Source organism: Xyrauchen texanus, chromosome 16, assembly GCF_025860055.1.
Source record: "Xyrauchen texanus isolate HMW12.3.18 chromosome 16, RBS_HiC_50CHRs, whole genome shotgun sequence".
In the NCBI taxonomy this organism is placed as follows: Eukaryota; Metazoa; Chordata; class Actinopteri; order Cypriniformes; family Catostomidae; genus Xyrauchen; species Xyrauchen texanus.
In genome coordinates this window covers 41,067,601-41,080,565 of record NC_068291.1, presented here as the reverse complement: position 1 = coordinate 41,080,565, position 12,965 = coordinate 41,067,601, and the positions used below count along the sequence as shown (strand labels likewise).

The 12,965-nt window shown below is 35.9% G+C and overlaps 1 protein-coding gene across 2 annotated transcripts; it reads left to right on the top strand.

Moving 5' to 3' along the window:
* The first annotated feature begins 754 nt into the window (after positions 1-754).
* Positions 755-11,559, top strand: slc18b1 (solute carrier family 18 member B1). 2 transcript variants are annotated; one of them, XM_052146031.1, is made up of 14 exons: positions 755-825; positions 985-1,118; positions 1,289-1,384; positions 1,485-1,558; positions 1,705-1,852; positions 3,713-3,869; positions 4,049-4,185; positions 7,032-7,133; positions 8,274-8,365; positions 8,448-8,543; positions 8,797-8,871; positions 8,978-9,071; positions 9,214-9,263; positions 10,833-11,559. In XM_052146031.1, the coding sequence occupies exons 1-14, from the start codon at positions 804-806 to the stop codon at positions 10,915-10,917; spliced, it is 1,362 nt and encodes a 453-aa protein (XP_052001991.1). In that variant the 5' UTR covers positions 755-803; the 3' UTR covers positions 10,918-11,559. The 2 variants fall into 2 exon arrangements, with proteins under 2 accessions (XP_052001991.1, XP_052001992.1); XM_052146032.1 differs by lacking the exon at positions 985-1,118 and having other exon boundaries at positions 765-825.
* The last annotated feature ends 1,406 nt before the right edge of the window (positions 11,560-12,965 follow it).

Genomic DNA, 12,965 nt, shown 5'->3' with positions numbered 1-12,965 from the left:
TCTATATAAACAATAGTGAATTTAAAATTGAAATGTAATGTCTAATGTTAAAATGTATGTTTTCTAATTTAACGCAGCCCCCTTAAATTCTTTGGCCAGTTCATGAATTATATATTTGATTTCATATGATTTATTTGAAAGAATTAAAAGAACAATTTCATATCTATCCTGTCTAATGCATTTACTTTTCAGACAGAGTAATTAGAATATGTAATTAGTAGTTAATAATTAATTAAATAAACCTTTTAGAGTAATTTACCAACTCTGGTTGTAGCCTTTGGAGGTCCGATGCATTTTATAGAATCGTTTCGTTCGGACGGTTCATTTAAATGAACAAGTTGAACCGATTCACAACCGAGTCGTCTCTCAAACGTGTTTTATTTTGTTGTATAATAATATAATTATTTTGTTGTATAATAATAATAATAATATATTAAAATATGTCATGAGGATATATGCTACTTGTGATATGTCGTCAAAAAGATACCATGTCTGGATGTTTTGTGGCCCCTTTAAATATAGTTCACAAAACCAAGCATTCAATACGAACGTTGCCGCCTATTTCAAATACGTCAGAGCGTCCACGAATTTTCGATAGCGTTGTTGGCAGGGCAGCCAACTCTGAGCCAATTTTGATGCTCTCGCAGAAAGTCGCTTTAAGCTTTATGAATCAGTTCGTCTGAGTCATCAAATAGAATCGGTTCAAAAGAACGATTCTTTCGGGGGTTGGGCAGAACTATATTGGCTTTCCTTGCTGACAGGTTGCGCATGCCGAATAGTTACCAAATCTAAGCGACCTGACCATGGAAATCGATCAAATTAGAGGTATGTAAATACATTTATGATTACGCTATTGCTTCTCGCTGGATTAGCAGCTTTAGACCTGTTAGAATCTTTGAATCTTGAACTCTTTAAGTGCGTTTGCCATTGACCATATAAACAAAGTTTCTTTACTCATCGGTGAATTCATGTTTACTTCTGTAGATGAGTCTTCACCACCAGAGGCTCCAGCCACTAAAATGACCAGAAAACAAATATTAACACTTATTGCTATGGCCTCTATAAACTTCAGTTCAATGATCTGCTATTCCATTCTGGGTCCCTTTTTCCCAAATGAGGTACATGTAATCTGTATATAACATTGCTTGCATAACAACTAACATTGCTCGCATAATAACTAAGTTGTCCTAAATGCATTGCATATAGTATTTGAACATAAGCTGCTGTTACTAAAGTTCAGAATGTTTACATCAAGCATGTTAAGGTTGCTTTCACTGTGTTTCCCTAGGCAAAGAAGAAAGGTGTCAGTCAAGCTATGATTGGTTTAATATTCGGAATCTATGCATTATTCACTTTGGTTGGGTCTTTGTTACTTGGTAAATATGTAAGTTAATCATTTTTCCATTAGATAAAAATGTAAGTCTTGCATGATTTATTGCATACTACTCCATGCAATACATCCATGTGTTTGACCTCTGTTTCAGATTGTCCAGATAGGAGCCAAGTTTATGATTGTGGCAGGTTTGTTCGTATCAAGTGTATGTACTGTACTCTTCGGGTGAGTATATCAGTGACGACTTGCTGTGAGTTAAAGGTTATGCCTATTTGTATTGTCAAATAAAGTGTCATTATGAATATATATTCTAGTTGAAATATAATGTGAACACTCATTATTGTTTTTGATGTTTCTCATTTGTATTGCAGGTTTCTTGACCAAGTGTCTGATGGGACTGTATTCATAGTGCTGTGTTTTATAACACGGTGTATAAATGCAGTGGGCTTTTCTGCCGCCGTTACGTCATCTTTTGCTGTTTCAGCAAAAGTATTTCCTGACAACATAGCAACCGTTTTGGTGAGTTGTAGTGGATCCATGTTTTTCAGTGCAGTTATGGTGTTTTGGAGTAAAAGGACAATGGACGCCGTTATGTTCATGTTACAAAGACGTGTTGTTGCTCGAGAGGATCTTTAGATTAGGTTATTCAGTGTCTGCCTGATTGTTTAGTTTCTCACAGTCAAGGCATATAATACAACGGCTGATGGATCCATTGTAGATTTACAATTTTAAGTGAAAAGTAATAGCTGGGTCATTGACAAAGTTGTCAGAGGTGATAAAAATGGGAAAAATTAAAAAATCTGGTTTAAAACACGTTTCAAGATCATATGTAATCTTTGTGTCCATGTTGATTTTGTAAATTTTTATACATTTGTAGCATTTTCTACTAAAATAAAATAACATTAACATATTAGATTTTCTTTCAACTTTACACACAGCCATGAGGGTCTAAAGGGGTCTTCTCTGTTTATTTTTATCACATGACAACAGAACGGCTACCTAAATGTGTTCTTACACGACATTGCTTTGATTTTGGTGGCGATTTTAGCCGTTTTACTTCCATGAGACTGAGCTGTTGAATTAGCCACGCCCCTCTTTCCAAAACCCTGCACTCCAAAGACACCAAATTAGCTTTATTGAGGCCGACATCGTGCAGAAACGATTGTTAAAAGCAACCGCAGCAAAATATCGCCCTCAACTGACAATTGTTATGAGCAACACGGCATAAACATGGCATTAAGCCTCAATTATTCGCTTAAACTACACTACTATGAGAATGCGCAAAATGATTGACGGGCAGAAAGTGCCAGATACTGTGGCCCGCAGACACATTTTTGTTTGCTCACACACTCTAGTGCTGTCACAGAGACAGGTGAAATATCTCAGGACAATAACAATCATTATTATCTTTCAGGGAATAGGACATTTGTTTGCATACCTTTCCATGAAAAAATCACTTACAGCACTTTTAATCCTGTTTTAAAACAAAATATTAATTATGAGAAATAATAATATTTTACATTTACATTTTATGAATTTGGTAGATGTGTTTATCTTAACCGTGTGTTTCCTGGGAATCAAACCCATGATCTTGGCTTTGTTAGTGCCACGCTCTGCCAGTTCAGCTACAGGAAGAGGAATAAAAAATAATATTCCGCACTACTCGTATCAACATAATTTTTTCATAAATGTAAGCTTTTAATGAGGCTTTTGATCTCTGGACAGTTACACCACATGATTTTTCTTTAAAGGGGCACTCAGTCATTTTTTTCCTCACTAAAAATGTTTTACTATTAAAGAAATGAAATGTAGTTTTGAAATCATGACCACTCGCATTAAATATCAGTAATACAGTCATATTATATTCCTTATAAATGGTGTTTTATTCTACATGGAGAGGGTCCGCACATGGGGGCTGCCATGTTAGAATCACATGACTAGTCGAATAATACTCGCTTAATCTCAGTAACCGTCCTGTTATTTGACACTTTCACTTTAGGACTAAATTAATCATGACCGCAAGTGAATATTACATTTCTAAAATTGCATCTGAAATTGAAAACTATTGATTTTAATTGATGCAAGCCACTAGGTGTCAGTGTAAGTCCAAGATGACACAAAGACAAAAGTTACTGAATGCTCCTTTAAGCACCAGAAGAATTATCAAAATGACTTTGAACACAGAAACTGAAAATCTGTTCATCATAGAAGAGGTGTGTTTAATTGATTGTTTATGTATTTATGAATAATTTAACTGATTTGGACCAAAGAAATGAGTGACATGCCATTGACCCAAGTACTAAATTCTTTAGGTCTGCCCCTATACTTATTACTTAATGATTAAATTAAAAACAGTAATGCCAATGTCTTATTTTACAGGGGTTTATGGAGATTTTCACTGGGCTTGGCCTAATATTGGGACCTCCATTGGGCGGTTGGTTGTATCAGGCGTTCGGATATGAAATCCCATTTGTTTTCACGGGATGTCTTCTGTTTGCGACAGTTCCCCTCAATATGTGGATTTTACCAAGCTTTGGTGGGTATCAAATTCATACTTTTATTAATCGTGGTACATCTCTTCCTAAAGATGATTTATTAAATGCTTTTGCTGATTAGGATGATTTATGGACAACGATGCATAGTGCTCATTCTTTCTAAACAGACAAAGACTGTGCCACAGAGGTAAACATGTCTGTTTATCTCATTTTCATATAGATGCGGTTCCTTCCCAGAATTCTTTCCTCAGGCTGTGTACCAGAGTAAAGATCCTGCTTATCTGTTTTGTGGTGTTCACACTGAGTTCAGGAATCGGCTTCCTGGATGCAACATTGTCCATCTTTGCCATCGAGAAAGTAAGATCTTTATGTTTATTGATATTTACACAGCAGTTTCAGTAAGTTGTTTTTTTACCTGAATTCTGTGTGATTTTTAAATATATATATATACTCACCTTTAAGCCATCCCAGATGTGTATGTCTTCAAATGTATAAGCAAATTTCAGCTCTGTTTGTCCATACAATGCAAGTGAATGGGTGCCATGAGTCTGCAGGCTATTTTATGGTCCAAAAGGCATATTTAGGCAGCATAAAAGTAATCCACAGGACTCCATTCGATCAATGAATGTCTTCTGAAGCAAATCGATAATTAAAATGTTTTACCTTTAAATCTTCACTTCCAGCCAGCGCTGGGATGCTGTTTGTAATGACCCAACACTCGCCTGGCGTTCGTTCCTCTGTTGTGTACGAAGCGCGTATCTTACTTTTCGTGTGAGTGTGCCATCACAATTACGTCAGGCAGCAGCTCCGAGATGGGACGACTGGTAGCAGAAAGCGCTTTTTAAAAGATAATAAAGTTTAAATTATCGATTTATTATTTACACAATCCTATTGATTTGCTTCAGAAGACATTCATTGATCAACTGGAGTCATGTGGATTACTTTTATGCTGACTGAAAATGCCTTTTGGACCGTCAAACAGCCTGCAGACTCATGGCACCCATTCACTTGCATTGTATGGACAAACAGACTTGAAATGTGCTTATAAAAATCTTCACTTTGGTTCTGCTGAAGAGGGAAAGTCACACACATCTGGGATGGCTTAAAGGTGAGGCAATCATGATAAAATGTTCATTTTTAGTGAACTATTCCATTAAAGTAATATTCCAGGTTCAATGTAAATTAACGCTCAATTGACAGAATTTGTAGCATAATGTTGATTACCAAAAAAAAAGAAATTAAACTCATCCCTCCTTTTCTTAAAATAAAAAGCAAAAATCAAGGTTACAGTGAGGCATTTACAATGGGCTAATGTGGCAGATTTCTTTAGGTTTTAAGGCAAAAATGTGCAGCTTATAATTTTATAAAAGCGCTTACATGTGTATTATTTCAGTTTAAAGTTGTTTAAATCATTGTTTTGCGGGATTACAGGGTTTACAGTGTTACGTTGTCATAGCAACAAAGTTGCACAGAAAAGGTTACTTAGCGTTTTTATGTGATTACACACATATTGTTTGTGTCTTGTGTCTATACTATTGAGTTTTAAAAGAATAATTATTCTTTTTTGTTTTGCTTTTAATATTTACGGCCATTGTAAGTGCCTCACTATAAAACTGATTTCTGTTTTTTTTTTTTTTTTTTTAAACAATAAGCAATAAGTCTAAATAATTTTTTGGGGTAATCAACATTTTGCAAGTGCTGTCGATTAAGCTTAACTTGTATTGAAAGCTGTATATTCCTTTAATCCAATTGAATTCCACTTAAAGCTGAAGTTTGTCATTTCTGCGCCACCAAACAGAATTGCAAAAATAAACATTGTTTTCAAAACATCTTTCTGAATATGCCCTCTTCTGCCGGTGATAACAAAAAGACCCCTAAGTGGGGTCACTGAAATAAATGTGACAACGCTTATCAGTTTTTGAAGTATGATTTTGAACATCAACTACTTTCTTGGGGGGACCAGATTATCCAGATGAAAACTTGGTGGGGGCCAAACATTTTCCATATTTATCTTAGCTAACACTTTCATAGCAAGTAACATGTTACATTAAAAAAAGTAAAACAGTGCATTTATTTGTATTAAAATAGTCACCGGGTATTCTGTATATTGAGTTATAATTTAAGGTCTGGCAATAAATTCCATCATAAGATCTGGCTGAAGAACAAACATGAATTTTACTCTTATCTACCAAATCATTTTCTATCAACTCTACTTTAAAAACAAAACACTAAAACATAATAATCATTTTAACATTTTAGGGCTATTGTTTACAAATTATTAAAACTGATGAGAAACATTTAAATCTGCTAAAGCCCTCTCACAATATCAACCCACATATGAAAACAATGGTCATAAAGAAATGTCATGTTTACTTAAGAATGCATTTAAATTACATTTTTCTTTTTGGAAAAAAATAGATAAAATGTCTGTTCTTCCATTTTCTCTATAAAGTATCATCCTATTCAGTGAATAAATAAATGAGTCCTGCAAATATTGTGAATTTGAACACAATAGCCAGTGCGGGAGCCAGATATTTGTGCAGATATTCATTGGCAAAAGAAGAACAAACTGAGTTGATTCTGTTCGTGATTGAGAGGGATGATTCACAGCTGTATAGAACCAAGTATAATCAGGATATTTGCAGGTTTAGTTTCACGTATCAGTGTTTTTATGAGCACTACCGACCCTGAACTGATGAGACATGCCCGTTTGACACGTCAAGAATTGTGAATAAAAGCAAACCTTTCAGCACATTTTCATTGAAAGTGTTGCTTTTGTTGCCTAATGTGCATATTCACTGACCACATTTCTATCACAACTGCGGTGATCAATTTTTACATCTGTAGATTTGAATGCACTCCACACAACTAAGCATCAAAAAGACGCGATCAAAAGATCACCAGGAAAAATCTGCACAACTGATGATGGCCGAATGCTGTTGAATGCACCATTGAGCGTTGTTAAACTCACTGCTGACTGCCGAGGCTCAGCAGTTTTGCACAGAGAGCACTCTGGTATTTCAGATGGCAAGACAATTTGATCAAAAATCAGTTGGAGTGCCAAACCACCAGTTGACTAGCCCTGGTATAGGTGGTCAAATCTGACCAATTAGAGAAGATGTCTAGTGAAGGATATAGTGTTGTGTTTCTTTAACCATTCTACCATGATAATATAAAATATCTTTGTGCATCCTGTTGAACAGCTTAACCTCAGTGCTGGTTCAGTGGGACTTCTCATGATTGGACTGTCATTGCCATATGGAGCGGCGTCACCCATCTTTGGTGTGATCAGTGATAGATATCCTGTAAGTGAACCATTATCATCATTTTACAGAGATTATATTTTTTACGTTAGTAATTTGTCTTTGGAAGATATTTTCTGTATAAACAATATCAATTACTTCAATAATTCAGGGTTCAGGGGGGCCTGGGTAGCTCAGTGGTTAAGACGCTGCCTACCACCCCTGGAGTTTGCTAGTTCGAATACCAGGGTGTGCTGAGTGACTAAGAAACTAAATTGGTCCCGGTTGCTAGGGAGGGTAGAGTCACATGGGGTAACCTCCTCGTGTTCGCTATAATATGGTTCTCGCTCTCGGTGGGACGCGTGGTGAGTTGAGTGTGGATGCGCAGTGGATGGCGTGAAGCCTCCACACATGCTATGTCTCTGTAGCAACGCGCTCAACAAGCCACGGAATAAGATGCACGGGTTGATGGTCTCAGATGTGGATGCAACTGGGATTCGCCCTCTGCCACCCGGATTGAGGCGAATCACTATGCCACCACGAGCACTTTAAAAAAAAAGCATTGTTACGATTGTTTTAGGGTTTACGGCGTTACGTCATCATGGCAACAAAGTTCTAAAATTGGATATAAATTTGATCACACTAAAATCATGTTAACACTCATATTGTTTACATCTTGTGGCTATACTTTTGAAACAGTGAGTTTTTTAACGTTTACGTATTGACCCCCATTCACTTCCATTATGGGTGCCTCACTGTAACCCAGATATTTGCGGCTGTGACTCGGGTGGTAGAGCAGGTGGTCCACTAATCACAGTGTTGGTGGTTCGATTCCCGGCTCACATGACTCCACATGCCGAAGTGTCCTTGGGCAAGACACTGAACCCTGAGTTGCTCCCAATGGCAGGCTAGCACCTTGCATGGCAGCTCTGCCATCATTGGTTTGTGAATGTGTGAACGGGACACAGTGTAAAGCGCTTTGAATACCGTTAAGATTAAAAAGGCGCTATATACAGTAAGTGCAGACCATTAGACAATTTTTCTGGTAATCAATATTATGCCACAAATGCTATCGATTGAGCTTAACTCGTATTGAACCCAGAATATTCCTTTAACAAATGTTTAATATCTACATTTTTTTTTGTAACATTTTGTTTTCAAACTTTTGGCATAGATTGTGTTGGTAATTGATTCTGTGTGCAGTCAATCAGGAAATGGATGATGGTGATTGGTGGAATGGCCACAGCGGTTAGCTTCTGTTTCCTCGGCCCACTTCCTGTTTTCCACATTAAGAAGTAAAGTATTGCTTTCTTGTCTTTTAAAGTTACAAGTTACTTTTTAACCCATTGCTAAGCAGTTCAGTGTTTGTGTTTTTAGTCAGCTCTGGCTCACGGTTCTCATGCTGGTTGTGGTGGGCTTCTCTCTGTGTATGACCTGCATCCCAACCTTCGCTGAGATGATTAGTTGTGCACAGTGAGGCAAATGCACTATCATAACAACAATACATTCACACCGTGAAATGCACAACCACACACATAAGGCTGAGTCTGTGTTATTATCTTTATGAAAAGCCATTCTTGTCACTTATTTACCAAGTTGTGTCACTCAAAATTCCTGAAATTGTTTCAAAGGAGTTAAACTTGAAGCTAATAAATAAAAAAAACAACTATAACAATACAAACCAATAGTGTATTAAATATATAAAAATGTGCTCTTGTTATTGCAGTGAATATGGTTTTGAGGAAGGATTGAGTACGCTGGGTTTGGTATCAGGATTGTTCTCAGCTATTTGGTCTGCTGGGTGTGTATTGAACAGAAGTTTTGTTGAAGATACTTGTGCTATTTGCTATTCAAGAATACTGTATTTTTTCCCTAAAACCTGAATTATATTTTTCATTTCACTGCAGGATGTTCTTTGGCCCGACTATTGGTGGATACCTCACACAAGCACTAAACTTTGAATGGAGTGCAGGGATTCAAGGAGGACTCGCCTTTCTCGCTGTAAGAACAAAATATTCATATGCAACTGTGCATATCTCTCAACAAGAGGATAACTGATCAATTTAGGTTGTCTTTTGACATGTGAACTCAGAGAGCAAGTATTTATTTACTGGCTAAACTTATATTTTGTTGCTTTCTTTAGGCCCTCTTACAATTAACATATTTTACCTTTGAAGAAATTCAAAAGAAGAAGTAAGTATATTTGGTAACACTTTGTAATGAGGTTCCACATTAGTTAAAAACTTTAATTAACATGAACTAAAATAAACAACACTGATACAGACTTTTTAAATCTTTGTTAATGTTAATTTCAACATATACAGTTTACTAAAGTTTTTTTAAATCAAAAGTTGTATTTGTTAAAGTGATAGTTCACCAAATTAAAATTCAGTCATTGTTTACTCACCCCTGTGTTGTTATAACCCTATATGACTTTCTTTCTTTTTCTTAACACAAAGGGAGAAATTGTGAACAAAAATTGTGCTCAGTGATGTCATACAATGGCAGTTTATGGTGACCACATCTTCAAGCTTAAAAGAATGCAAAAGTATAATTGAGAAGTCGAATTAATTATTCCATGAGACTCGTGATTGATATGAAGGCATACGATACGGTTTGGTGAGAAACAAACTGAAATCGAATGTATTATTTAGTGAAAATGTTCACTGACCGTTGATCTCCTGTTCGCGTTTATGATAGGGCATAAGAGCAACAGTTCATGCAGCCCCCTCACGACATTGGGACATTGTCTATCTAAAAACAGGTCCTCCACAGTGATAGTGACAACAGAACACAACACAGCTGCACACAAAACAGAACTTACTAAACACGTCTGAAGAGTTTGTAGTTGAAGAATTGATGCATTTCTATGCCCAGCCTTATTTTATTTTAGGACCAGTGGCAGTTCAAAGCCAACGGAGATACCTGCACAATGCTGAAAATAGAAAACATGTGATCAATAGAATGTACCGTTATTCATCACTGTTGGTTAGGACAAAATCCCTGAAAATATACCTTAAATCGTGTGTCGTTTGCCGTCAGGGTGTGACTGTGGCTGCCTGTAGCTTCCTTAATGTTTCTGTTTGATTTCCAGTTACTCCTTTAAAAAAAGTAAGGCTGGGCAAAGAAATGCATCAACTCTTCAGACATGTTTAGTAAGTTCTGTTCTCTGTGTTTTGTGCAGCTGTGTTGTGTTCTGTTGTCGCTATCACTGTGGCGGACCTGCTTTTAGATAAACAAAACTAGTTTTCACTTGAACGTCTCATGTCGCAAGGAATCTTTGTTAACTGTTGCTCTCGTGCCCTATCGTACGATTTCATAAAAATCATTGAATAATTTATTAAACTTCTGAATTTTATTTTTGCATTCTTTTGAAGCTTCAAGAGGTAGTCTTTATAAACTGCCATTGTAAGACTTCACTGAGCATAAAATATTTTCACAATTTCTCCATAGAAAGTCAAATGAGTAAACAGTGACTGATTTTTCATTTTTGGTATTTTCAAGTATTGTAAAGTTACAATTAACAATTGTATTTTTATTAACTAACATTGACAAAGATTATCAAATGCTGTAAAAAAAAAAAAATAATATATATATATATATATTATTTTTTTTATTCTACCCAATGCATTAACTAATGTTAACAAATAGTACCAAAATTGGTTTGGCAAGTCATCAGTTAGTGTTTGGGGTCAAGATTGCCAAGATATTTTGCCCAGTAGGAAAGAATTGATCATGCATAATCCTTTATTTTCATTTCAGGTCACAAAAGGTCAACAATACTGAAACGACAGAAAAATCTCCTCTTCTTCCTGAGAACGATCATATCAGAGCTGACGTCAGCTGAGATGCTGTATGCTTTTCAAAGGAAGAAGACATTTTATCATATTGCTGGTTAATAAATGATACTGATGGAATATGACAAAACTAACAGATCCAAAACCTGAAAAGGATCTATGTTACAATGTTTAAGTTATACTGGTGGTCTGTTGTCAACACAGAAATATTAATTTATAAGGACCTGCCATTAAACCAAGAATATATTATATATCATTTCAACATTATCAGTAAATGTAACATCAAGTTACACATTAAATGTTCTGTAAACAGATTAAATCAATAAGAGAGGAGACTAATAATAGGAGTAAAATAATCCTCTGCGGTTGCATAAATTTAACACGGTTACATATGTTAAAAGTTATAGATCTCTGTGTATGTATATGTGTGTGTGTGTGTGTGTGTTTTGAGTAGAGTAGGAAGTATTATTTCTCTGAAAGACTTCAAATATCTTTTGGAGCTTTGCAAGAATGCAGGATTTTTGTGTTACTTAACATAGATTAGTCACACTGGCTCGAGTTTGTGAGTGACCCCATTCCTATTGACTCGAAAGATTTATGCTATTGTTGCCATATTACTCAGAGGAGAATAAAAATGTAAAACTGAAAACACAATATTTGTACAGACATGTTAAAATATAGTATAAGATATAAATACAGAACAAAACAATCCTGTAAATGACATTACAAATATCAGTTCCAAAAAAAAATAAAACAACTTTTTTGTCTTCAGTTCCTCTGTAACAGAGGTATATCTCTAAAATCAGACCAGGTCATATCAGATTGGTCCTTCATCCTCAAACAATTTGTTTTCTCTGCCTGGTCTGGGGAGAGGTCTCCTCCTTCTGGAAGATGTTGAAGGCATCTCAGGATTTGATGAGAGAGCATGATGAAGATTAAACATCAAATCATAACATTAACACATCCAGCAGAGGTGGGAGCAAGTCTCAAGTCTTAACCATGAAGTCAAGTCTCAAGTGCAGTCAAGTCAGTAGTCGAGTCCTGATGAGTTTCAAATAGAGTCAAGCCACAGTACTAAAATAAATAGAGGGTAATTTTTGAAATAAATATTTATATTTGCTCTGAAATTATGAACTTATATACATATCTTTACATATTTTTTTATATGAATTGTATAACAGTAATGTGTTATACTATATATATATATATATATATATATATATATATATATGTATATATATATATATTAGTAAATCGTTCATGAACATGCACTGTATTTTTATTATGAGCACTTAAAAATATTGTGAATACTTCTAGATACCTTATTATCTGAATTGTAAAATTTTTTAGAATTAACCGGTTAAAATGTATAACACTGCGTGTATGCTGTGTAAAAATGCGGTCAGATTTTCACATTGATCTAACAAAAACGGCAGACGGGCTGAATGAAAATGCAAATTCAGCTCTCTGACAGTAGGTGGCGCTCATGCAGCAGAAATATAGCTGTTACCCTGGTAACACCTGTACACAACGCAGCCCTGCCCTTATAAACACTACTTTATTAGGCATTAAACCAGGGGTCGGGAACCTATGACTCGCGATCAAGTGGCTCGCAGGGTGTCTCACCATTCACCAACACATGAACCTTTAAAACTTTCGAGAGATCATTTTCCAACAGAAAGTGTGGGTGCGATTGCAAAGCACGATTGCATTATTGAAGTCAATGACACTGTTTTGGTTTCCTTCTGAATTTGTCATACAGCCTACTCCTGATGAACAAGGTTTGAAATGAACACCCGCCAAATGCAGATTTTTCATGCAGAGTATTTTGCTGATGTACCAGCCACTGTGGAAGGCGACCTGTAAGACTTTACGGAGTGATCTATTACAAGAAATTAGACACAAACATGCGCGTTTGAAAAATATTTATTATATTTTGAAGAACAGATGAAAGAAAAGCCAATGCACGTCTGATTTGATATGTGCGCAGTGAGCTCCGCTGTTCACGAGAGCAATGAAAGCGATTCTAGACACGCACATGCATAGAGTTCTGAGCCTCGTTTCCCAATAACTATTGATCTTAGCTTTTATGAGCATT

Bases quoted from the DNA above. Each gene is read 5' to 3' on its own strand.
- slc18b1 (XM_052146031.1), top strand. From the start codon at position 804: ATGGAAATCGATCAAATTAGAG. The intron at 4,186-7,031 runs GTAAGATCTTTA...CCTGTTGAACAG, and splicing joins CCATCTTTGCCATCGAGAAA to CTTAACCTCAGTGCTGGTTC. The intron at 7,134-8,273 runs GTAAGTGAACCA...TTCTGTGTGCAG, and splicing joins TGATCAGTGATAGATATCCT to TCAATCAGGAAATGGATGAT.